The 26,252-nt window shown below is 31.7% G+C and overlaps 2 protein-coding genes and 1 long non-coding RNA gene across 5 annotated transcripts; all 3 read left to right on the top strand.

Annotated features, from left to right (window-relative positions):
* Positions 1–1,031: 1,031 nt before the first annotated feature.
* On the top strand, positions 1,032–3,981 carry LOC122604883 (spermidine synthase). Its single transcript, XM_043777747.1, has 9 exons — positions 1,032–1,272; positions 2,197–2,273; positions 2,378–2,500; positions 2,651–2,755; positions 2,871–2,943; positions 3,022–3,093; positions 3,166–3,361; positions 3,445–3,574; positions 3,669–3,981. The coding sequence occupies exons 1-9, from the start codon at positions 1,113–1,115 to the stop codon at positions 3,735–3,737; spliced, it is 1,005 nt and encodes a 334-aa protein (XP_043633682.1). The 5' UTR covers positions 1,032–1,112; the 3' UTR covers positions 3,738–3,981.
* Positions 3,982–4,698: 717 nt separating this feature from the next.
* On the top strand, positions 4,699–6,772 carry LOC122604569 (protein WHAT'S THIS FACTOR 1 homolog, chloroplastic). Its single transcript, XM_043777456.1, has one exon. The coding sequence runs from the start codon at positions 4,910–4,912 to the stop codon at positions 6,425–6,427; it is 1,518 nt and encodes a 505-aa protein (XP_043633391.1). The 5' UTR covers positions 4,699–4,909; the 3' UTR covers positions 6,428–6,772.
* A 1,613-nt stretch (positions 6,773–8,385) lies between these two features.
* LOC122586018 lies at positions 8,386–10,563 on the top strand. 3 transcript variants are annotated; one of them, XR_006321850.1, is made up of 6 exons: positions 8,386–9,009; positions 9,124–9,191; positions 9,264–9,404; positions 9,523–9,595; positions 9,670–9,891; positions 10,037–10,215. It is a non-coding gene; the product is annotated as an uncharacterized LOC122586018 (long non-coding RNA). The 3 variants fall into 3 exon arrangements; XR_006321849.1 differs by lacking the exons at positions 8,386–9,009; positions 10,037–10,215 and adding an exon at positions 10,428–10,563 and having other exon boundaries at positions 9,053–9,404; XR_006321848.1 differs by lacking the exon at positions 8,386–9,009 and having other exon boundaries at positions 9,053–9,404.
* Positions 10,564–26,252: the final 15,689 nt, after the last annotated feature.

Here is a 26,252-nt window from a genome sequence, read left to right as displayed (position 1 = left end):
ATGGTGTTTGGCTACTCAATATTTTCAACAATTCCAAGTTCTCATGATAGAATTTTTTTTCATTATTACTAGCCAAACACCACTAGATATAAAATTCTTACTATGGGGAATTTCATAATCAACAAACTTTTTAAATCAAACTAACCATTTATCAATCAAATTTAACTATGGTTTTACTTGAAAAATCCCAAATAATAGAAACCCCTAAATTTTAAGATTAAGAACCCTAAATTTAAATAACAAATAGAATTAGGGTTATGGAATCAATACCTCAAAATTGAGAGACAAAGAATTAGGGCTATCAAATCACAATTCTTCCCTCTTTTCTTCCTACAAATTTCGGCCACCACCACCTCCTCACAAACCCTAAATTTCAATTTCTTTTACCAATGGAGATGGTTATTATTGTTCTAGAATTTCAGTCCTTTGATTAGAGTTTTCTAATGCATGGATTTGGAGAGGAATGAAGATTCAAGAAGAAGTAAAGAAGTAATAGGGGAAGTAGTTTGACTTTGAGAAAGAAGTGGAAAATGTGGCTGGCTTAGTTCTCTGATAGCCACGTCCCACATTTAAATTTTGTTGGTAAAACAAAATATTGGGGTGTTACAGTTGTTTAAGTGGAAGAAAGAGAAATTAATTTTTTATTAAATGTTGGGTTGATGTAGATTGGGAGTGTGGATGGTCTTAGGCAACTAAGGGGCGAGGAAATACTCCAATAAGTACCTAACATGTTTGTTCGTGAGGGCATCCAAAGTACATAACAAACTCAAAATCAAACGAATCCAAAAACCGAACAAATCGATTCGGATTTTGTTTCATGTGAAAAAATGATCAAAATTTGAACCGAACAAAATATACTTTAATTTATTCTAAAAGTATATCATAAATTCATAATAATAACAATTTTTGTACCAGTTTTGTATAAAAGAAAATCTTATTATTATGCCTTATAATAATATTAAAAAAAAAAAAAAAAAGGAAAAAGCTCTCAACAGCTTGAATGCTTGATGTGACAAAAAACAAATACGACACCTTCACACCCACACACACCCACACACGTTGCTTGGTTCTCTCTTTCTCTCTCTATACGAACCATAAAACACGTAAGTAGAATGGCTGAACAAACCACCGTCGCCGCCACCGTCTCGGAGTCGCCGTTAAAACGACCAAGAGAAGAAGACGAAAACGGCGTTACCACCGCCGCCGCCGCCTTTACAAACATGTCGTCGGTCATTCCTGGATGGTTTTCAGAGATTAGCCCAATGTGGCCTGGTACCTTTTCTTTTCTTTCATTTTTCTTATATATATATATATTACACACACATATCTCTCTATATATATGTAGTATGTATATCTATATTGTATATATTTGTGGTGGGTTTTTCATTTCTGATTGTTAAACCTTTGTTTCTTATTAGTATTATTTTGTTATTTTTATACATTTTGAGGGTTTATCTTTGTTATATTCAAGATAGGAGATTGACTATATTTATTTTTGGTTATAAAGGTACAAAATTTTGTTTATTGTAATACTTTATTTTGTACTTCTATTATTAATAATTTTCTTGATGATTAAGTTAAAAAAAAGTTGTTTATTTAACACTCATATAAGTCAAAAGGTAGACAGTAATCATGAAATGGGGGTTGTACTTTTTTCTTTTTATTATGGTCTATTCATTACTTGTTAAGTATTATTGCTGTTTTTTTATTATATATGAGAATTTTTAGGCTATACAAGTTTCTTTAATGGATATATACAATTCATTTTCTTTTGCTCCAGAAGCTAGCTGCCCATTCATTGAATTGAATTTGTTTATTAATACCTTATTGTTTTACTGTTAAGGTTAATGTTATACTGGTGGGTTCAGGTCTAAATTGAGACATATGTGTGTTAAAAGATGTAGGAGGAGTTTTGATGGATTTTGTTTCGACTTTTGAGGCTTGTATAGTAGTATTTATCGAGTGTTCCTTGTAATCTATGTTTTCCGACATTGAGACAAAAGAGCCTTAAGTTACACTTTGTGTTGGCATACAAGCATTTTGATGTTATACTAGCTGTAGAGTATAGGCATGTCGCTATGAAAAGTTATCGAAATTTGGTACTCGTATGATATTAATAGTTGGAATGTACACATTCATCTAATACGATTGGGACTATTTTACTTACAATGATAGTTGCCTCCATTAACATTGCAGGAGAAGCACACTCTTTGAAGGTGGAAAAAGTCTTGTTTCAGGGTAAATCTGACTATCAGAATGTTATGGTATTTCAGGTATTTAATCTTTCTTTGTTATATTTAATTTTGAAAACCCGTTTTCTGTCTTCATTTGGTTTTCATATCAGGTAAGAAAATATGATAATTCTTTTTGTTTTCAGTCTGCAACGTATGGGAAAGTTCTTGTTTTGGACGGTGTAATTCAACTCACAGAGAGAGATGAATGCGCATATCAGGAAATGATTACTCATCTTCCTCTTTGTTCAATCCCAAATCCCAAAAAGGTTTTATTCTTCTTCTGTAATTATATTTACATGCAGTTTTTATTGGATAAACAGTCTTAGTCACTGGTAGGCGTTTGTTCACAATCATTAGCAACAAGAAAGAGGTCTGAAATATACTTTCTATATGATAAATGTCTGTCATATCTGTAGGTTTTGGTTATTGGAGGAGGAGATGGTGGTGTCTTGCGTGAAGTAGCTCGCCATTCTTCTGTTGAGCATATAGATATATGTGAGATCGATAAAATGGTGGTTGATGTGAGTAATATGGATTTTCAATTTTTTGAATCTCAATTTATTCAACAATAATGATACCTTTATCATGTAGTTTCCAGAGTTTAGAGGATCAATGAAATCTTTTGTCCATTTTCAGGTTTCTAAAGAGTTCTTTCCTGATGTAGCTGTTGGATATGAGGATCCTCGGGTCAAACTCCACATTGGCGATGGTATTTACATGAACTAACCTTCTATCATTTAGAAGAAGAAGAAAACCTGTCTCAACTTGATGTTTTGCGGTCTTGTAGGAGTTGCATACTTGAAGGCTGCTCCTGAAGGAAGTTATGATGCTGTTATAGTCGATTCATCAGATCCCATTGGTATACTTCCCCTTGGGACCCATGTGCCATATATGATTCATTTGATATGCTGACATGGCAATTATAATTCAGGTCCAGCAAAGGAGCTTTTTGAGAAGCCGTTCTTTGAGTCAGTTGCAAAGGCACTTCGTCCTGGTGGTGTTGTTTGCACGCAGGCTGAGAGTATATGGCTCCATATGCACATCATTGAAGATATTGTTGCAAATTGCCGCGAGGTGTTTAAAGGTTCTGTTAACTATGCATGGACAACAGTTCCCACATATCCAAGGTAATCTCGTGGTTAAGAACTATCTTTATAATAGCAAACAAAGTTAATATTTTAAGCGTCAAAATTCTGTTTGAACAAGACAGTGGTGTTATTGGATTCATGCTATGTTCAACTGAGGGACCTGAAGTTGACTTCAAGAATCCGGTCAACCCAATAGATGAAAACGACAAGCAATGCAAATCTGTTGTACCCTTGAAGTTCTATAACAAAGAGGTATATTTTTATTCCCTTATAATCAAAAGCTGCATTTTTTTAAGCCGACAGTCTCATTTTTTGTTGATGCTTTATCACTGATTTGCTAATACAGATACACTCCGCGGCTTTCTGTTTGCCTTCTTTTGCAAAGAAAGTGATTGACGCTAAGGCAGCAAAGTGATGGCAGAATATTGTGAGGATAGTTGTTGTAGAGTTCCGGGTTTTCAAATGTTCATCGTTAACACTTCAACCGATTTTGATCTGATGTGGTTGAAAACCCTATCACATAATAAGTTGAGGGTCTGTTTTTGGTGAATGTGACCGTATGTATCGACTTTAGCAAGTCTTGAATTTAGCGGTACTTGTTGGATTTCGACTTTACTAGTAGATGCTAGCGGTTCCATTTTTATTTTCTATTTGCTTAATTATCGGTGTTAGATGCTGATGATGATGATGATTATTATTGGGCTTTTTCTGCTGTGGCGAGTTGGAATTTTAGATATACGTTTCAATAAAAATTTCATGGTTAGAAAATTTTGACGATACTTGCAAAACACTAAAATGTAGGCCTGTGTGGGCAAGTAAACATGGTGTAAAATTTGTGACATGCTGATACGATTTTAGCCTTTCAAGCCAATTATCATGAATAATCGGTTTTGGGATGAAGCCACATCACCGACAGCCCAACACGATTTTAACAAAACGAGTCATGAAAATGATAACAGAAAGGGAAAAAAGTTACATACTCCATAAAAGGCATTTTTGAGCTGAAAAATAAAAGATGGAGAAAACGAAGTAAATTTAAAAAAAAAACGTGAAATTATATTTATTAAAAAAATAAATATAAAAAAAAGATTAGTTTACTCAAATAATAAAGTTACGTGTATTGTAGGTAAACAATTTTGAAATAATGTTTATTGTATGTAAGAATTTCGTTTCAACCAATTAAAATCTGACAAGTGACACGTGTATATGGTTGCCACGTATGTTTTCTTACATACAATAAACATTTTTTCAAGTTGCTTACATACAATACACATAACTTTAGTTTTTTCTTACTTCCGTCAAAGATAGAGGAAATTAAAAAAAAAAAGGAAAAAAAAAGGATGATTCGGGAGCCAAATATGCTTTAGACATAAACCCCATCCCTTCCCATCTCAAATTTCCAGCCCAGTTGTTTCATCGTCTAAACCCTACTCAGTCAGTCAGTAAGTCCTGATTTCCCTTCCTTTGTGGTTTTTTCCTTCTTCCGCTGGTCTTACTTTACATAAATTAATGATATATACATAGATTAGATAGATAGAGAAGATAGTAATAATTAGTATTGGAATCTTGAAATAGAATTAGGAAAATATGGCGGTGGGGTGTTCAACAACAATTCCCATCACTTTACCTTTCCTTAATTCTAAGTATAATAATACTCATCTTGGACTTTCATCATCAGTATCACCACCAAACATTTTTCAAACAAGCTTCTTTGGCAACCCTTTGACTTTGGTTGGGCCCACCACCACCAACACCAGGTTGAGAATTTCTCCGCCTATTCAAGCCGTTGTTAAGCGTCGAAAAGAGCTTCCTTTCGATAATGTTATTCAACGGGATAAGAAACTTAAACTTGTTTTGAGTATTAGAAAGATATTGGTCTCTCAGCCTAATCGAGTTATGCAGCTTCGTGATTTGGGTCGCTTTAGACGAGCTTTAGGCCTTCAAAAACGTAGACGTTTTATCGCTATGCTGAGGAAGTTTCCGGGTGTTTTTGAGATTGAAGAGGAAGGTGCCTTTTCCCTTAGGTTTAAGTTAACTCCCGAGGCCGAAAGGTTATACCTTGAAGAGATGAAGGTTAGGAATGAAATGGAGGATTTATTAGTTGTCAAGCTTAGGAAATTACTCATGATGTCTTTAGATAAACGTATTCTTATCGAAAAGATTGCTCATCTCAAAAACGACCTCGGCCTTCCTTTGGAATTCCGGGATACCATATGCCAACGATATCCCCAGTATTTTAGGGTTGTCAGAACCGAAAGGGGCCCTGCTTTGGAGCTAACTCATTGGGATCCCGAGCTTGCGGTTTCATTTGCTGAGTTAGAAGAGGAAGACAAGATAGCACGAGAAGCGGAAAAGAGGGATTTGATTATTGATAGACCACCAAGATTCAACAGGGTCAAGCTGCCTAAGGGTCTTCAGCTCACAAAAGGGGAAATGAGACGGATTTCTCAGTTCAGAGACATGCCCTTCATTTCCCCTTATTCGGATTTCTCTGAATTGAAGCCTGGTACACCTGAAAAAGAAAAGCACGCCTGTGCGGTTGTACACGAGATGTTAAGCCTCATGGTTGAGAAGAGAACTTTAGTCGATCACCTTACTCATTTTCGAGAGGAGTTTAGATTCTCTCAACAGCTTCGAGGGATGCTCATAAGACACCCTGATATGTTTTATGTGTCCCTCAAAGGAGACCGCGACTCTGTTTTCCTTAGAGATGCATATCGTGATTCCCAATTAGTTGACAAGAACCGTTTGTTGATAATCAAAGAGAAGCTTCGGGCACTGGTTTCTGTTCAGCGTTTTAGAGGGCGTGCGATAAAGTCTGATTCAGATGTTTCCGGTGATCAAGAGGAAGATGGAGAGGAGGATGAGGATTGGTCAGATCTTGATGATATAGTGAGCAGTGAAATGGGCGATGATGATGACGATGTCGATGATGATGATGTTCAGGATGCTGATGACGAGGAGGAGGATGATGATGACTCACCTCCTGATTTTGAGATAGATGATGTGAATGTGAAGAGCCATAGCAGACAAGCACAGCAAAATGATGAAGAAAAAATTCTTGAGCCCGTATTTCCTGACGGAAAGCCAAGAGAACGCTGGTAAAACTTGACATTATTCTGCTGTAGTAACTAATCAAAGTCTATCACCATGTGAGGTTTATCCTATACAAGGCCGTAAGGGTGAGTTGTGATACAGAAAAAACCACTCCTTTGTAAGGTGGAGGTCATGGGTCTGAGTCATCTCATATGGAAGAGTCTTGGAGCAAAAAGGCTCCTCCTTTGTACCAGGAAGCCATGGTTTCTTTGTAAACATCATTGGAAAACTTTATGTTATATGCAGTTGTTGCAAAGTCAGGTGCCAGTGATACATGAGGGTACCTTCTGTTTTTCATCTTAATGTAGTCCTATATTATAACAATGAAATTATAAATTGGATCATTTGTGGTAATTTCTTGTCTTTGTTTAAAATTGGAAATCTATGTCATCTACTCTCTTTGTCCATTATTCCATTTGTGTTGCAATATTCTGCTTTTCTTGAATAGAAACACTTCAGAACCCACCCACGTGGTTCACCCACAAATACACTTTGATGCAAAGGGCTCTACAAATAACTTAATACGATTGAACTATATATTCTTTTTATTATGTTCTTTAGAGTAATTTTAGAAATTTTAGTGTATAGAATTACTGTGAATATTGGAATAGTGTAAGATTGTGCCACAGGTTCGTCTTCACACTGAATACATTAGAGATGCTCTTGTCTTGAAAGGTAGGTGATACTTAAACCTCAAAACTACTTCATATACCATAACTGTTGCTCTAGCATGTAATTGTTGTATATTATGATATATGAAGTAAATGTGTGACAATCTTGAAAACAGTTAGCATAATAGCAGCAAAAAATAACAGACGGGGACAATAATTATATTAAGACATGATATACAAATGATAATAGGGATAAAAATACACTAATATTAATATTAATACTTAAATATATATATGCATAAGGAGAGATACCCGACCCAAAGGGTTTATGTTTGTTTGGTGTATATAGTTCATTTCTCCCTCTTCGCCAGAAATTCGAGGTTATGTGTATACGGAAAGAGAATTTGGAGAGCGGATAATAGAATAATTGCTGGAGATACATTGTTGATTGGTGAAACACTGATGGTAGTCCCTGTGGCCTTGAAATCATCACAGCACAAGTGCAGCAAAAGTCAGCAATTGAAAGCTGATAATCATTAGACAAATTGAGGTTTTGTCTGATCCAACAACTCGGTGGTGAATTTATGATAGATCAAACGAATGGTTATCGGCTGGTAGACTACAGATGAAATTAAGCAAAACATTGGCCCGTCATTCTTACAACTTGCTTGCAGACAACTGACATGTGATGACTCATTTACCATTTCCTTGCATTTTGATGCTGGTAAAAATTTTTTGCTAAATCTAGATACATTTGTTCCTATTTATATATATCCTATTCATTCTAATGGATGGCTTGATGGTGCTTAGCGGAAGAAGAAGCGTCCAAGGTGCATGTTGTGCTACCATACACTAGATTACCCAATACTACTTCTGAGGTATGTACGACCTTCTGGCTTTGTGTGCATTTCCATTTTATGTTTGTTTTTGCTTTGCACTACTAACATGTTTTTATGTATTCTTTCTCCTTTGGCAGATGTATATCAATTATCTATTCTTTAAAATTGTAGATATTGCTTCTTTGGCCATCCTATCCCTTCTATTTATTTTTTCTATTTAATGGTGTCATATGTCAGACGTAAGAGTTACCTATCTTATGCTATCTTAACACTTTCTCGCGGTTCATCTTCTTTAGTTTTCATTTAATCTGAAAGCAGAGTCTTAATGCTGAGAAAATAGAGCCTGATGGGATATGTTAGAGGTGGTAATGGGTGGGTTGGTGGGATAAAGCTACTTAACAAATCAACAAGTTGAAACATGCTGGTTAGGGTTAACCTGCAGTTCAGTCTACTCTGAAGTATGGTACTGTAATCAAGAACCAAATCATCTATTGTAACCTTTAGTCTTATCAAATAACCAAATCAGCTTTGTTTATTTGACATCAGGTTTTGCTTGAAAACAGAAAAATAAATACTTTCGAAAGGTAAAGTTTCAGATTTGCTACTTTAATGACACATCTCTTTTAATTTTTTTTATGAAAAAGTTTGATATTTTGTAAAGATGGTGATAAATTTTCAGTTCTTACAAGTTCTAATTAACGCGTCAGTGTCAGCGATACGATAAATTGCGTCACATATAGTGTATAGGAGTTGGGATGTAAACAACCTTTGCGGGTAGCGAGACGACTTCAGAAGGAATCAGGCCATAGCGAGTTGGACTAAACCATGTGTGGATGCGTGTGTATGTGAGTGTGAGTGTAAATGGTAATATGTAGAGAAATTCTAATTAACGTCTTGTAACTGAACAAGTAGGATAGTATATGTTAAAAATCAGGATTTGTTGTCTCTGAGTGATGGCAAATATATTGTAGCCAGGTCAGCCATACCATAACTATGCTACAACTTATGAACAGAATATTTAATTAATTCCGTTCATATATACGTACGTGTTAATTAATGAAACAACTGTTTAAGCACAAGCAGCTCATTGGACGGAATAATGATATGGTGGTGGCTTATATGGAGAGTAACCTTCTAAGAGGTCCTAGTTCCTTCCCTTACTTTGCATTTGTTGCTTTCGAGGGCAGTGCGCCTCTTCAGCTTCTTATGGTTCTTCTATCAGCTTTATTGACTGAACTCTTGTACTACTTATCAGAGTCAGCTGCGAGCTGGTATTCAGGTCTTTATTTATGCCACATATGCTGAAACTAAAGTTTATGCCACGTAAGTTTTACTGTGTTCTCAGCTTGCGGGAAGTGATGTGTACTAATGGCTAACCCAAGGATTATGGTAAAGGGCTTCTTAAAGGACTTAATGGGAACCGAGATTGGAACCTATAAGGGATGAGCAACAGGCTCAGCCCTGGCGTGCTCGTGGCTGAGCAGAAAGCACAAGCTCTTATTATTCTGTTTAGCACATAGATATATGTTGGTTGATGTGAGTAATATGGATTTTTATTTTTTTGAACTTCATTTTATTTGAAAAGTATATAAGAAACCTTTATCATGTAGTTTTCAGAGTCTGAGGACCAATGAATTCTTTTGTCCTTTTTTAGGTTTCTAAAGAGTTCTTTCCTGATGTAGCTGTTGGATATGAGGATCCTTGTGTCAGACTTCACATTGGCGATGGTATTTACATGAACTAACCCTCTATAATTTAAAGAAGACGGCCTCTCTTAATGAGATGTATTTTGGTCTTGTAGTAGTTGCATACTTGAAGACTGCTCCTGAAGGGAGTTATCATGCTGTTATAGTAAAAATATTGATGTTTTAACTTTTAAGCGTCAAATTTCTGTATGAGCAAGGCAGTGGTGTTACTGAAATCATGTTATGTTCAACTGAGGGACCTGAAGCTGACCTCAAGAATAGATGAAAACCACAAGCAACGTAAATCTGTTGTATCCTTGAAGTTCTATAACAAAGAGGTATCTTTTTTTGTTGTCTCTATATTATCAAAAGCTTTATTTTTGTGTTCCATTTTTTTGTTCTTGATGCTTTATCGCTGATTTGCTAATACTGATCGACACAACTACTTTCTATTCGCCTTCTTTTGCACCGAAACTGATTAAGGCTAAGGCAACAAAGTGGTTGCAGAATATGAGCGTAGGTTTTATAGAGTTCTCGGTTTCCAAATGTTATTCTTTTAAAACATCCCGACTGATATTGATCTTTGAAAACCCTATCACATTACTTGAGGGCCTGTTTTCGGTGGATGTGACTGTATGTAACGACTTTAGCAAGTCTTGAATTTAGCAGTACTTGTTGGATTTCGACTTCACTAGTATATGGTAGCAGTTCCATTTTCTTTTCTATTTACTTAATCATATATTGATGATTAATTAATGGGCTATATCAGCTGAGGGTTGGAATTTTACATATTACTTTCTAGTAAAAACATAAAATATAGACGATAGTTGTAAAAATGTAGGCCTATGTGTTCATGGTGTAAAATTTGTGCCAGGAGCCCAGGATGATATGGTTTAGCCTGTCTCGCCAATTATTGCCAAGACTCATGTATATCTGGTATTGGGCTTCAACCACAGCACTTCAAAGCCCAACGTGATCTTCAAATACAAATTACTAGCATAAATGCATAATCACCATTATGGATGATTTTAATTAGTTTATCTGATTCTCTAAACTTGATAATAAGCTAAAATCAAGTATCTACACCGACTACACATATAAAGCGCTCCATTTGGGGTGGTGGCATTGGGTTGATATAGGTGAGGTTATGGCTGTAAATGAACCGAACAGTTCATGAACAATTCATGAACCGTTCGGCGGGAAGTTCTTTCGTGTTCGTTCGTTTAGTTAAATGAACGAACATGAACACAAAAATCCGTTCGTTTAGTTAAACGAACGAACATGAAAACAGTTCTCGTTCGTTCAATTATGTTCGTGAATGTTCGATAATATGTTCGTGAACAACGTTCGTGAACGATGTTCGTGAAAAATGTTTGTGAACATCCGTTCTTGTTCATGAACATCCTTTCAATATGTTCATGAACTTCCATTCTTTTATGTTCGTGAACATTCCATTTTAATATATATATATATATATATATATCAATATTAGTTTAATATTAACTTTAATATCTAATCATTTATATACTTAAAAAGAAAATTAAATACAAATTATAAAGATAAGTACTCATATTTTATCAAACCGTAATATATTTTCACTTTCTAAAGTATGAAAGTTTCGTAAAAGTTTTAGCCAATCAATAATTTGTAACTTTGAATATGAAGTCTAATATTTTTAATTTATATGTTTGTAAATATTTTTAGTTATATGTTTGTTCATTGGTGTTTGCTTGTGTTCGTTCATTTGCGTTCGTTCAATATTGTTCGTTCGTTTGTGTTCGTGAATATTCGTTCATGAACACAAATGAACGAACATGAACAAACCATTATGTTCGTTCATTTGTTCGTGAACACAACATTATGTTTGTTTATCCGTTTGTGAACCGTTTGTTAAGTTAAACGAACAAACATGAACAATTTTTCGTTCGTATTCATTCGGTTCGTTTACAGCCCTGGATGAGGTTAGACATAGATGTTGTGTTATTGAAAAATGAAAAAAGTGATATGTTCGTTGCTTTTTATCAATGTGGAGTACATTACTTAATTTATGGGTATTTGTATATTTTGTCAAAAAGAATATGACATGTGATATTCATTTATTTGTATTTTATGACATGTAGAAGAAGATTCTATTAATTTATGAAGAAGATAACCATACAACATGAAAGAATAACGAGGCATAGGAGCATAATAAGTCCTAAAGATTTATTCTAACAGATTTAAGTATTTGAATAAACGAAGTATGTTATTTAACATTTTATTCACATAACAAAGAATCATAGCCTTTTTCTTCTTTTATTTTTTCCTTTTGTTTCAAATGCGGATCCTAACCCCAAAATCTCAATCTAGCTACTTCAATAGATTGCACCAAATGGGACTCGGATCCTACATCTTCACAAAGGGGAAACTTTTTGAGGAAAATCTCGTGACCACTGGACCAGTGCCTCAACAGCAAAAAAAACCACCATCTTAACTAACTATATGCATTTGAGAGCCACAAATTTCAAATTCTATACGGCTACAGCGTTAAAATGTGATCTTTTTATTAGTAGAATGAAGGAAATAAATCAAAGACAATTAGCATCTTAGCATGGGGATGACCATACCACCATGTGCCATCCTTACTGTAAAGAGATGATTACAACAACCAAATGTACAAAGTTAAATAAGTCTTGAATTGACACATTTTTGTTGGGGGCATTATTATAATTCAATTACCAAATTATGTTTCTTATCTCTTTTCACAAACATTGGTTGGTTGTTGGGGAGAATGTGTACAACCCCATTCATGTTTATCTTGGACATTTCTATCATATAAATAAAGGGTTAAGTCATTGGATGAGCATCGTACTTTCCTTCTTGTATATGGTTGCCTATCAAACCAAAAAACTAAGCTATATGACCAACATACTTTTCAAATTTGTACACGGTTGACCAAAAGTTGACCGGTTGACCGGTGATAGTCGGTTAAACATATTTTCTTTTAGGGTTAAGTCACTGAATGACCATCGTACTTTCCTTCTTATACATGGTTGCCCATCAAACCAGAAAACTAAGTTGTATGATCAATATACTTTTCAAATTTGTACACGGTTGACCAAAAGTTTACCTTTTTACCAGTTACATTATTTTTTGATGATGTGGCAATGAAGTGGATTATTTTTAACGATGACTTGGATGCCCAGTCAGCAATTATGTGTATAAAAACGTATTCCTAATTTGTATAATAATAATAATAATAATAATAATAATAATAATAATAATAATAATAATAATAATAATAATAATAATAATAATAATAATAATAAATTAACACCAGCAGGTTCCGGCCAGAAGCAGCGGACTCTAAAGAAGTTAACCAAACATAAATTCTCATATATTGAAAACGAATTCATACATGCTCATATATGGAAAACGAATTCATTTCACTAATTGTCAAATAAATCTAGGGTTTTTCAAAACCCCCAATTCTAAACTAAATTCAATACAAATAAATCTGTTATACATGCAACATATCTGGAAATTTATTTCCTAACTCCAAACTAGGGTTTTCAAAACCCCCAAATCCAAACTAAATTCAAATACATGTACAAATTTTGGTCAACCGGTCAACTTTTGGTCAACCGTGTACAAATTTGAAAAGTATGTTGGTCATACAACTTAGTTTTTTGGTTTGATGGACAACCATGTACAAGAAAGAAAGTACGATGGTCATCCAGTGATTTTTCAAATTGCGACGTCATTGTCACGTCATCAAAAAATAATGTAACCGGTAAAAAGGTAAACTTTTAGTCAACCGTGTATAAATTTGAAAAATATATTGGTCATATAGCTTAGTTTTTTGGTTTGATGAGCAACCATATATAAGAAGGAAAGTAAGAAGGAATGTTTGTTACTTAGACAAAAGCATATGAGGGTTCCTTTTCTTTCTTTCCTTTTCTTTCTAAAATTTAGTGAACTTGTGATGAATCCAATTAATTAATTCTCTTTCAATGTTTGTAAGCTAATTAATTGAATATAACGACTCAACAGGATGATGTGTTTTTAACCTGTAAGCCAATGAATGAGTTTATCTTTTTTTAACGGTGGATGTTTATTATTACCTTCTTCTCATTTTTTTGTTTCGAAAATAACTTAATCTCTTTTTAAATGTCTTAATTTAATTTTTAAAGGGTTTTTTTTTTGTAAAATTTTGACTTTAATTATTTTATGTTGTATTATATGACGTTTGATATTAAAATATATATAAGATTAAATTTTTAATGTACTTTTTAAAGATTTAAGTTTCTTCAATTATAATAATATACATACAAAAATATTTACGATCAAATTTAAGAAAATTAAACTTTAAAAATTAACTAAGACATTTAAATTGTGTGAGAAAAAACCATACTTTCATAGCTCAAGATTAGATTCAAATAGAGAAATTATTATTATGAAATATTTGTTTATAGAACTGTTACAATGCTTATCATTACAATTACAATTATGAATTGAATACGAAATCTATAACATGAAGATGAGGATACAGAATATATCAAAAATAAGAGAGAAAGAATCGAATAAGGTAAAATGCTAAAAACCCTAATTTTGATAATAACGAGTATATATAGACTTCAAATCTTTGTCTTTTAACCTTCATATTCTGCTTTTGTCACTTTTAGTCCAAAACTACACTCTTTGCAATATGTACACTTTTAGTCCTTGAACTTCTTACCTGCAACATTCTTAACTCAGAATTAAGAAATAATTTTAAGAATTTAAAAAATTAATCTTGTTATTTTAACAAAGTGGAACAAAAGAAATAAAAAAAAAATAATTTTCCTGATATAACAATTAAACGCTAATGTGCGGATTTCAAGTCTTCAGACAAAACCTTCAACCTTTATCTTGAACCACTCGGATAATTATGCATGAGTTAATAAATTTCATTTGCTACAAAATTAAAAACATAAAACTTTCATCGAGACTACAATAAAACATGTAAACCATAAGGCTGTCCGAAATGGAGCGGAATGCCCAGGCGATCCACCGGTTTTCGCAGGGTAGGGGCCAGGCACACCACCCCGGGCCAATGATTGACGTTTTGAGCGATCCATATAGGTTGCTAGAGAGGAGTGTGGCTGGCGATGGAACCAAGGAGAATTTAGCCGTTGGGGACTTTGACTAAATTATAAAAAATAATACTATTTTATTATTATTATTTTCCCCTATATATATATATATACACACATACACACATACATACAACTCCATTTCTACTTCACAACACACCAATATACACATATTTCTCTCAATGTGTGACCGACATAAAAAACATCCTTGATTGCAGACTTGACCCTCTTAATCTCCTCCTGTAGAAAATAGGCATATTGGCCTTCATGCTTCGAAATGTCACGGTCTGGCGCCTATATTTCCTTTAACGTTACCTCACAACGTCGCCCTTTTTCCCGTAAATATCTCATATGCCCATATATTTCTATTTGAAGAAGGGTGTCTTCTTTGATATCAGTCATGATCAGTGACCTCATTTCATCGACAGTCATGCGAGGTCAGTGAACGATGTTTGATGATGACGCCATTTGAAATTGAAGAGTGAATGTGTAGTGAAATGGAAATGTGAATTGGTTAATATTCTTGGAATCATGTTTATATAGTGAGGTCGTTTAGGGGTCAAAGTTGTAATTTGAAATTTGAACGTTAGAAGGACTTAATGAGTAAATATTTTAAAATTTGAACGTTAGAGGGACTGAATGTGTAAATATTTTAAAATTTAACTTGAACGTTAGAGGGACTGAATGTGTAAATATTTTGAAATTTGAACATTGGAGTAGCGTTGTTTACTTCATCTATATATATTATGTTCTTCATCAAACATTCCAGACAAAAAATAAAAAAACATTTCTACACTCGGAACGACTTCTTCATCAAATTTCTACACTATCCCAACACTGTGAATGACTCTCAATCAAGTAGAGGACATTATGATAGCCAATATCCTAGACCATGTAATATTTCAAGAGGAACTGATGGCAGTTATATACAAACTTAATGCAAAAAAAAAATGGTGCCGAGATCAAATCTCTACTTTACAAGCAAGAGAATGTTTTGCTTTTGAGTGATAATACATAGATTATTTGCAGGGAAAGATCGACAAACTCTAAATGCAATTGAATCGCTTGACGATGCGACTTTCGAATTGAACAACTTAGCGCAACAACAATATCAGATGGTTTAATTAGTTTGTAATGTCTTTTAATTACTATGTAGTTTATTTTTTGTTTCTCTTTGAATAAGTAATGTCTTTTTAATTTTTAGCCGTTGTGTTTTTTTTATATAATTAAAATTGGTATTATTATGTGTTTATTTGATAAAATATATGTTAAAAAAAGGTAATTGGATGAGAACCCTCTGATCCTATGTACCCACCAATCCATCAGCTAAACTAGTGTCCCGGTGAATCTCAACCACTTAATAATCCCCTGATAATCTCAATATATTTATGTATAAACTCTAAAAAAAATAGGAAAAAAAACAATTAAAGCCTAAAACAAAAAAGGAAAAATAAAATAAAATTAATCATTACCCTACCTCACCTTTCAGACAATCCCACTCCCCATATTTTTCCCATGCAACCCTCAACAACCCAGGATGCCACATGGCTCGACGTGATGAAAGTAATCCAACCCTCGACAATACTACTCCGGATAGTCTAACAAAGCTACCAATGTTTATAACTATTGTTGGTGACCAAATATAAAAAGATAAAAAAAAATTATTTGTCATTAAATAGCTAAAACTAATACAGTGTGTCACATGAAAATTACGGAAGGAGAACTGTTAATCAGGAAAACTTATATTACGTTTATTATTTTCTTGGAGAGTCGTGTTCAGATTCACAACTCCAAGTTACTATGTCTATATATACCAAGATATACGAGAGCCATTTAATGTAAACACGCTAAGGTGGTTCTTCATAATTTAGATTTGTATTGTACATCTGTACATATTGCTTAAAATTTAGATTTGGCCCATGTTTATATGATTATGAAAGTCTGAAAAGGAAAGAAGTGAGTGCCACTTTGAAATTGATTTGATATTTAATGTCAAAATCAAACATATATCTTAGTCATAGTGAGTACAGAGGGTTAAGATGCCCATTACATCTCTCTATGATTGTTACAGCTTGTCCAATCATGTTACATTTTTGTAAAATTATATTTAGCTCTATATTATACTTTAGGGTGGTGAACAATCTTTCTAAATTGTTAACCTAAAAATCTTCCTAATTAATAAGATTGTGACATGTGAAAAATCAGAGAGTGAAATTAAAAAAAAGAATTAATGGATTCCATGTGTTAACAAGTGGATATATTAGAAAGATTTTTAAGAGGATTGGTTAAGAGAATTTATCATTTTCCTATACTTTATACTTCTAATTACTTACTTAGTATAACGAGTAAAATATTATTATAATCAAATCTAATTTATTTGGATAGAAACATTCCCTAATCATTAGTTATCAACACAAAGATTTGTTCCCTATCACTTAACCACTTCCTTTATTGTTTTTAGTTTACATGACAACATATATAATAACTATTTGTCAATCATTGGGGATATTAAATTAGAATTAATTCTATAAGACCCATTTGTAAGTTTCTTTACCAAACTTTGCACTTGTAGAACATTTTATGAACTGGTATGATATATTGATACAAACACATAGCATATATGATTTTTGGTATATCTATATACGTGGATGAGAATATAATTAAGGCTATTAGGTATTTAAGTTTAAGTGTGAAATACTCACATACAATATTGTTTTTTTAATCCATAAAATTCATGGGGCCCAAATATTTATTCATTACTCAAGAAATATTAAAAAAAATTTGTATGTGAGGGGTTCTCCACCTAAGCTTAGATACAGGACATCCTTATATTCACTTTTTCATATATATATATATAACACCTATAAATTCCCCATCTTATATGGATTGGGATCCTAGGATTTTTATTATATATGTTCAAGCAGAAGAAAATTGAACTACGCATTCGAGATGTTTGACATTTTCTGGGCCTGTTTGGCTAACTGGTTCAAACAAAACAAATTAGCCATAAAGTTATTTTACTATTCTTTAAACAAAATTGATTTATCAAAATTTATAATACGTTCAGTCTTTATTTATCAAGAGTAGTACTTTTAATTTCTAATGTAATTTTTTACAGAGTACAAAAAATCTACAAATATTATATAAATGTAGTTTCTAATTGTATTGTATTGTCTCCTAAAAGTTGAGGTTGTTTATGATGTGAATACTTTCATAAAATATTGTACGTAACTCTAAAATTAAATCGAATTTTAATTAAACTTTCAAATAGTTAGGGTAAAAAATACGACACGTTAATCCTTATTTATTCAAATAGTTACAACGTAAATGTTATCATAACATCATTAAATCGGCCTTTTAATAAGTTGATTAAGTTCAAAAAGAAAAAGTCCTTATGATAACGTACCTAAATGATAGAGGAGAACTAAATCAAACCACATACATAATTGTTTCCTCTTTTCCAAAATGGAAAGTGGATAATAACCCATTCGTTTCATATTAATTGTAAAGATTAATAACTTTGTTAATTTGCTCTAAATAATCATTTATTTAAAATAAAAAGATAACAATTATGTATTACTAGATTAAACTCATGTGTTACATCTTTAATTGTTAGTCGTAAAAAATTAAAAAAATAAAAAATAAACAATGCATATTTCAAATTTGAAGTATAAAGCTACGATATTTTAATATTAATACTAAATAATGTATTTAAATGTTAAATTATGTGCATATCTTAATTTGTAATGAATAACTGTTTTAAAGGAGAATAATAAACTTGATTACTTGAATGATAATATAGATTTGTGTGAACATATAGTAAATCGGATGCTGATATGGATGGCGTCCAGCTATAAATGGAGTTTCTTGTTGCTTACTTTGTTAGTCTTGGACAACCGAGCATGCCTCTTTTTTCCACTAAAAAATATACTCCAAATTCCATTTTAAAAATATTTATATCCACTCATAAAGATACAAAACACATAGATAGAAAAATTTCGATTGATCATTCATCCAATAGACCTCATGCCATTCTGATTCAATTCCTACCCTACGATGTTACGGTTTCTTCAAACTTTTGGTAATAGTTGGTAACTTTCCATGACTTATATCGATCTAAAGATACATCTTTTTTCAATTAAAAGTTATTCAAATCTAATCAGAGAATGCTAAATACAATCTAAGGGGTGCAACGTGCATAAACAAATTGCATTTTTATACCAAAAGTTCACCTCTAAATTTTATGATAACTATATAACTATATAATGCACTCTAACTAGAGGGCTTTAAAATTTAACAAGACCCCAATCCTAAAGTATCAGAATTAGCTCAATATGACTTGTCCATGCTTGTCCTATGCTCATCCACCATCCAGGAACGAGCGAACACCACTGGACTCAACTCGTCCCTGGTTCGTCCTTGTATCACTCGTTCCCATGGGGAAGAGTTTTATTTTGCTTTTTATTTTTATTTTTTTAAAATTTGTAATTGTATAATTAAACAAAAAGGTGGGTCTAAGATTATTCCTTAGTACTGAGCTTGTTTAGGAGGTTTAGTCTTTAGAGAGTGCTTTGCTGATGTGGCACTGATTGGGACTAGTCATTCTAAGGACTAAACCTTAGTGAACATTTTTATAAGGTTATCTGGTACCTTTAATATCTTATATCGTTGTAAATGATTTCTAGATTAAGGGATGATCATATCAAACCATCAGTTGGTTCATATTTTGTGTTAATAGTGGTTTAGGAAGTCAGGATTGAGGTGTTGAATTCATTTGGTGGTCGATTTGTTTGTAAACAAGGGTCCGATAGGGCTGAATTTCATCCGTTTTGCAAAAATCATAACTCATTCATCATAATTCTCCATAGTCGAATCTTAAATGCTTTTGGAAAAACCTATGTGTCTACTAAATTCATACTGAACAAAGTTTTCTTTGATATTGCTTTTTAATGGGTCATAAACACTAATTTCTAAAAGTGGTCAGATTTTAGACGAGTTTAACGAGTCGTCGTTCAAAAAATCATAGATAAATAATGCAAAATTATATTGAGGCAATTCCAACGGCTATTGTTAAATAAAAGATTTATCTTTAATATATTATAACAGTTTGTCGATCTGTTGGGTAATGGTAACATGGTTTTGAGGTATGCGCAGTGTTGAATTCGTCTAAATATGGTTGTGGAGGTGTTTGTACGAGTCTATGGTTTTCAAATTCCAATTCAAGAAGCAATTTAGCTAAGACATGGATATATAATTACGAAAATACAATTATTGTTTCCCTATTATTATTGTTATATATGTATAATATATATACTAGGTTTTTTACCCGCACGATGTGCGGTAGTTATATTAATTTTTTAAAACTTTTAATATTGACATTAATAAATTTACAATGAGCTACATTTAAATACCAAAATACTAAAATAGTATACAATTTTAATCTAATACTTAAGTCATTTTTGATAGTCAGATCCATAAAAAAAACATGCTTGGATGAATGGACAAAGAGCATATTATATTAGATATACAAAATGAATAGCTAATACAAATGAAAAAAAAATCTAAAGTTTAAATATATTTTCTTTTTTGTAAAGATTATAATAATAATATATAATTAAAATGCATTAAGATGAGCATAGATGAAAGAATCATCAAACAATGAAAATCGATAGTATACATTTAATTAGGGGTGTTCATGGTCTGTTTTGGTCCGGTTTTGACTAAATCTCAAACCAAACCAGGATTCGCGGTTTCAACTTATTTCAAACCAAACCGGACCAAGTGTGTTGTCAAACCGGACCAAACCAAACCATGTAAGCAAGTCCAGTTTGACCGGTTCAACGGTTTCGTGATTTCTTTTTTTCATTTTTATCCCCAAATAATTTTATGCATATATATTCCGTATATATATTTTTTTTCTTTCTTTTATTACTCAAATAAATATCACGAACACTATGATCTTAATATTATTAATAAAAAACACTAATAAAGTTACAATTATATTGTGTTTTATACTTACAAAATATGAAATATTAAAGGTGATGAAGGACTTGAGTCTTATAATTTTGATCTTTGAGCGGAAAATATTGGAGTAATGAAGATGAAAAAATAAAAGGATAAACTAAAAATAGAAAAAAATGAAAGAAAAAGTAGATTTATATAATATAAATAAATGTTTATTAGAATATCTTATAATTGTCTACTAAATTTTTTTTTATAATAAATCTGAACTAAAATACCTGATAATATATTGTGCATAATACTAAAATATGTAAGTAGAATATCTTCGGTAAAAGTTGATAAATATGTGAAGTAAATATATTATATATTATATATATACACATATATCTTTTGGTCCGGTCCGGTTTTTGATGGTTTACGTTTTGCTCAAACCGTAACCGGACCAAGGAACCCGGTTTTTCAAAACTTAAAACGTCAGACCAGGCTTTAACAACTCAATCCGACCAAACCAATCCAAGTACCCCGGTTTGGTCAGGTTTTGACGGTTTGACGAACACCCCTACATTTAATGAAACGCTTAATATGTCAACGAATGAGTTAATGGAATGGATCAAAACAAAAAAAGAAAGAGATTATATTAACCATTATCATAAAATTCAAAAAAAAATAAAAGAATTAAACCAAAAATTGTACATCATTTTTTTTAGTAATATAAAAGAAAGAATTAACATAACTCTTTCAGAAAGTTATGATATTATACAAAGTTCTTAACTCATATAAGAGGAATATAATTTAGTGGTGATAAAAAAGCTTATAAACTTTAAATATTGCCACTAATGAGAGTTCCAACTAACCAACGGCCTGAGCAAACTTTCATATAATCACCATTAAAAAAACGAAATGAACCTCATATAAATGTGGAATAAAAAAGATAATGAAATATCATTAGGTATAGACGTGATTTTTTAAACTAAAGAAAAGATATCATTTTATCTAATGAGAAGATTTAAGATTCTTACAATATATTTATTTATTTATTTATTTTAACATATATACCTTCATTTGTTTTCTAAATATATAGTTTATTTAAAGAAAAATATGGAGTTGATACATAGGATAAAATCTTATGTGGCAATTTTTTAAATTAGTTTTAGATTGCAAGAGGGCTTTAAAGTGCTTGGTTAACTAATGTTTTATAAGAGTTATAGATATATATACTAGGTTTTTTACCCGCATGATGTGCGGTCGATAAATTGATTTTTTTAAGCTTAAGATTGCCATTAATAATCAATAAGATTTATAAAACAACATTCATATAAAAATGTAAAAAATAAAAGATTTTATTTAAAATTCGAAAATCACTTGCACAATGAACAAAACTATCAATTTCTAGTTTGCTCTACTCAATAATATTCAAAACGTGTATTTTGGAAGGAACACACAAGTCTTTGATACTTTGTACCTAGCTTCCCCACCCTGTAAGAGGTCATTAGTATTATTTGTTGAATTATTTGAATGAAAATTGAATTAACAATAAGATATAATTGGGAAAGACATCCATAATGGACCATCGATTTATAACATATATCGTAAAATTATGATGAGGGGTTTTGAAAAAAATCAAGAAAATGAATAAAAGTAATAATTAGCTATTTTGTTCAGGGTATTATTATTTGAACATATTTTTGGGCTATTGAGTGTTTGATTAATTTTATTCATTAATGAACAAATCAATCTTTGTGGTAGTTGCTCGATAGAAAACAACAAATATGTTTTTTTTAATATGGTTGAGGATTTATGTTTCCCATCTAAATAATGAAATAAATATAATTTCTATTTTTTCTTATATTTAGTATGGTAGTTGTTGAATTATTATATTAGATTTATGAGATTTGAAAATTTTCCTTGAAAAAATATATATAAAAATAAAAATAAATATTATGAAAAAATATGGAGATGTCACATAGGAAAAATCTTATGTGTCAATGTTTGAAGCTAGTTTTAAGTTGAAAGAATGCTTTAAAATACTAAGATTCTTACTGTTTTAATATATATATAGATAGATATATTATTTCTCGACATTTAGCAATCTCTTTGGTTTCTGGACATCCAACAATAATATGTAATGATCATGAAAAAATCGGGGAGAGAGACTAACCAGTATATTTCATATATGGATTCGATAAAGATTGGGGGCATCGATCCGCATCCTAAATGGGTGAAACCCCAGGCATTTATCTTCCTTCCACAATATCCATTTTCTCTGCCCCCTCTGTTTTATATAATATCCATTTTCTCATTTAATTGTACAATTTTAAAAGATAAGCATTATGGTAAATTCCACTATCACCCATAACTTTTTGTAACGTTGCTCACAAATGCTATTGCCAAATTAAACAAACTATTTCAATTTCTTATCTAAGCCATTTGTTTAATATATGATGAAATTTTCTTTTTTGTTTTTGATTACGAAAATAGTGTGCAGGGTTAAGTTGTCTTTGAATTGGTAGTATCCTTGTGGGTGTTTGGTTTGATACTTGATAGTGTGAAATATTATAACATTTTGACGGGTTTGAGACTTTTTTAAAACTTAATTAATTAACCACATAAACCAGATTACAATAATGTGCATGGAACTTATTCTTTAGCTTACAATTATATAAACAAACTAGAAAACCATGCGATGCATGGTTATATACACATTACATTAACTTGATTATAAATATAAGATTTTAAGTAATATTACTTGAAAACAATGATTAATATATATACGTCAGAAGTATTAATAAAGGTTATATAATAATAATAATAATAATAATAATAATAATAATAATAATAATAATAATAATAATAATTAAAAGGATTTTTATTGATATTATAATTTTATTATGCATGTAAAATCTAAAAAGAACATATATAAAGTAGAAGAAAGAAAGAAAAAAAAAAGATAAAAGAGTAAAGATAGGAAATTTAATCATATATAATAACAAATATCAAAAATATATATGTAAAATTGGTAAAGTAAATATCTAATTTAATACTGATAATATAATCGGATAGCAACGAAAGGGTCCCGCACTAAACGGATCTTAAATAGCCTTTCTCACCATACCACCTCCTTTATTGGAAAATACCGTCGAGCAGAACCTACCAAGGCTCGAACTCGAGACCTTGGAGTTACAAAAGCAAAATAGAAAGTGATAAGTTACAAGATAATTATATTATCAATGTCTTTTAATTACTTTTAATATTCACTAAATATTTATCGTAGTTTGCAAAAAATAAACAAATATTAAGTTAGATCAAGTGGTATGTGCATAATATTAAAAGTTAGAAATCATTAGTTCTAATCTTGTATATGGCTTTTTTATTTACTATTTAAAATTGATTAAAAAAACAAATGTCCATGTAGACAAATAATGATGTGGCAAATGAAGTGCCACATAAGCACTAAAAAATATATATTTAAATGTCAATATATAAAAAACAAATGTCCATGTAGACAAATAATGATGTGGCAAATGAAGTGCCACATAAGCACTAAAAAATATATATTTAAATGTCAATATATAAAAAAACAAATGTCCATGTAGCCAAATAATGATGTGGCAAATGAAGTGCCACATAAGCACTAAAAAATATATATTTAAATGTCAATATATAAAAAACAAATGTCCGTGTAGACAAATAATGATGTGGCAAATGAAGTGCCACATAAGCACTAAAAAAATATATTTAAATGTCTATATATATTTAAAGAATACATTAAAATTACCAGAAAATGTCACATAAGCAAAAAGCTTAGTTGACACAAAAATAGGAAAATAGGAGTGCCACTTAAGAAAAAAATTATCCTCTCTTAGTTATATAAAGATATTCGAAACACACGTTTAAGGCTATGTTTGGTTTATTGGTATGAAAATAATTAAATAAATTATCACCTCTTTCATTCCGATTGAAAGTGTTTGGTTGATAGGTTTATAATTTCTTTATTTTTATTAACAATATAGGTTTGTAATTATAGATTGAGTATCAAGCCTGTAAAAATGGTCATAATATATAAATGCACTATGCAAGAGTGATGGGCTTCAAAATTCATTCCCATATATTCCCACTTCAAACCTTTAAATATAATTAAAAGGAAAATAATCCGCAGAACTTACCTAAGCTTAGGTATTACTACTTTAAAAAAGTTATAAATTAAATAATTGAATTTGATAAACATACATAATTCCCTTAAATTTTATATAACCTCCCTTTGAATTTTACATAATTCCCATGTTTTACTTAAGCTTTATCTAACCTTTACTAGGAAATTGACTTAGATTGTGTGGTGTCAAACACAATCTCACGCGCACAGTCATTATTCTTTTACTTTGGTTGTTTTTGAGATAAGAAGCCTTTCTTTCCTTTTGAGAACCAAATATACGTAATGATTACAGAATGTCGGTGATTCTAGTGTCACTAACTATCTGCTACGCTTTTGGTTTAGGATTTTAAGTTAAGTTCTACGAATTGGAATGTGTTGGGTACACTGCACGTTCGTTTGAGTCAACTCGTTGTCACATACATTTGCCAGGATCAATTGGGTTGCATCCCCTGGAGTATAAGGGTGAAGGGTTTAGCGGAAAGTTCATTTTGACAAGAAATCTGAATCAATAACAAGTCTGTGAAACAATAGAGAATGAACAAGATGTTTTATTGATTTTTGTTATAATTTTAACCTAACCAGAAGGCCCCTATTTATACAATGAGAAATACGCTTAATTATAGAAAACAAAATCAACGACATTAATCTTGGCCGATCCTTTGCTTGATGCTAAAGAAGAAATCTGTTATCTTGGGAAATGATGATCTTTCTGATCCTGAAAAAGCTTTCTAACTCTCTCCTTCAAGTTAAATGGCGGGATCACCAAAATTCAACTTGTCCAGACACTTGTAAAAAATGGTAGTTCCTACTGCCTTAGTTAAAATATCTGCAAGCTGGTCTTCAGATCTGATAAAGGGAAGCTTAATGATTCCATCTTCAATCTTTTCTTTAATGAAATGCCGATCAACTTCCACATGTTTAGTCCTGTCATGTTGTACAAGATTTTCCGAAATTTGAATAGCGGCTTCATTATCACTCATAATCTGAATAATTTTCTTAGGAGCGAACCCTAATTCCGTAACAAGTTTTTTCAGCCACAACGCTTCTGCTAATCCTTTCGCTATCCCTCTAAATTCTGCTTCAGCACTTGATAGAGAAACAACTTTTTGTTTCTTACTTTTCGAAGTGACAAGATTACCACCTACTAGAGAGAAATATCCTTAAGTTGATCTTCTGTTCCCTTTATCTCCAGCCCAATCAGCATCTGTATATATTTGGATATTAAGATGACCATTTGCTTTAAATAGTACTCCATGTCCAGTAGTTCCTTTGAGGTATCTGATAATCCTCAAAGCTGCCTCCATGTGTTCTTTTTGAGGTTGATGCATAAACTGGCTTACCACTCCAACAACATAAGCTATATCTGGACGAGTATGAGCTAGATAAATTAACTTTCCCACTATTCGTTGATATCTACTTTTATCAGCAAATTTAGCATCTGATTTCATAAACAACCTTTGATTTACAATCATGG

The sequence above is a fragment of the Erigeron canadensis genome, chromosome 1 (genome assembly GCF_010389155.1).
Source record: "Erigeron canadensis isolate Cc75 chromosome 1, C_canadensis_v1, whole genome shotgun sequence".
Classification (NCBI taxonomy): Eukaryota; Viridiplantae; Streptophyta; class Magnoliopsida; order Asterales; family Asteraceae; genus Erigeron; species Erigeron canadensis.
The sequence above is the reverse complement of the archived record's forward strand: the minus strand, read 5'-3'. Positions and strand labels throughout refer to the sequence as shown.

Excerpts from the sequence above, each read along its gene's own strand:
- LOC122604569 (XM_043777456.1), top strand. The coding sequence starts at position 4,910 with ATGGCGGTGGGGTGTTCAACAACAATTCCCATCACTTTACCTTTCCTT.
- LOC122604883 (XM_043777747.1), top strand. The coding sequence starts at position 1,113 with ATGGCTGAACAAACCACCGTCGCCGCCACCGTCTCGGAGTCGCCGTTA. Across the intron at positions 3,362-3,444 it reads ACAGTTCCCACATATCCAAG|TGGTGTTATTGGATTCATGC; the intron begins GTAATCTCGTGG and ends TGAACAAGACAG. Across the intron at positions 3,575-3,668 it reads TGAAGTTCTATAACAAAGAG|ATACACTCCGCGGCTTTCTG; the intron begins GTATATTTTTAT and ends TTGCTAATACAG.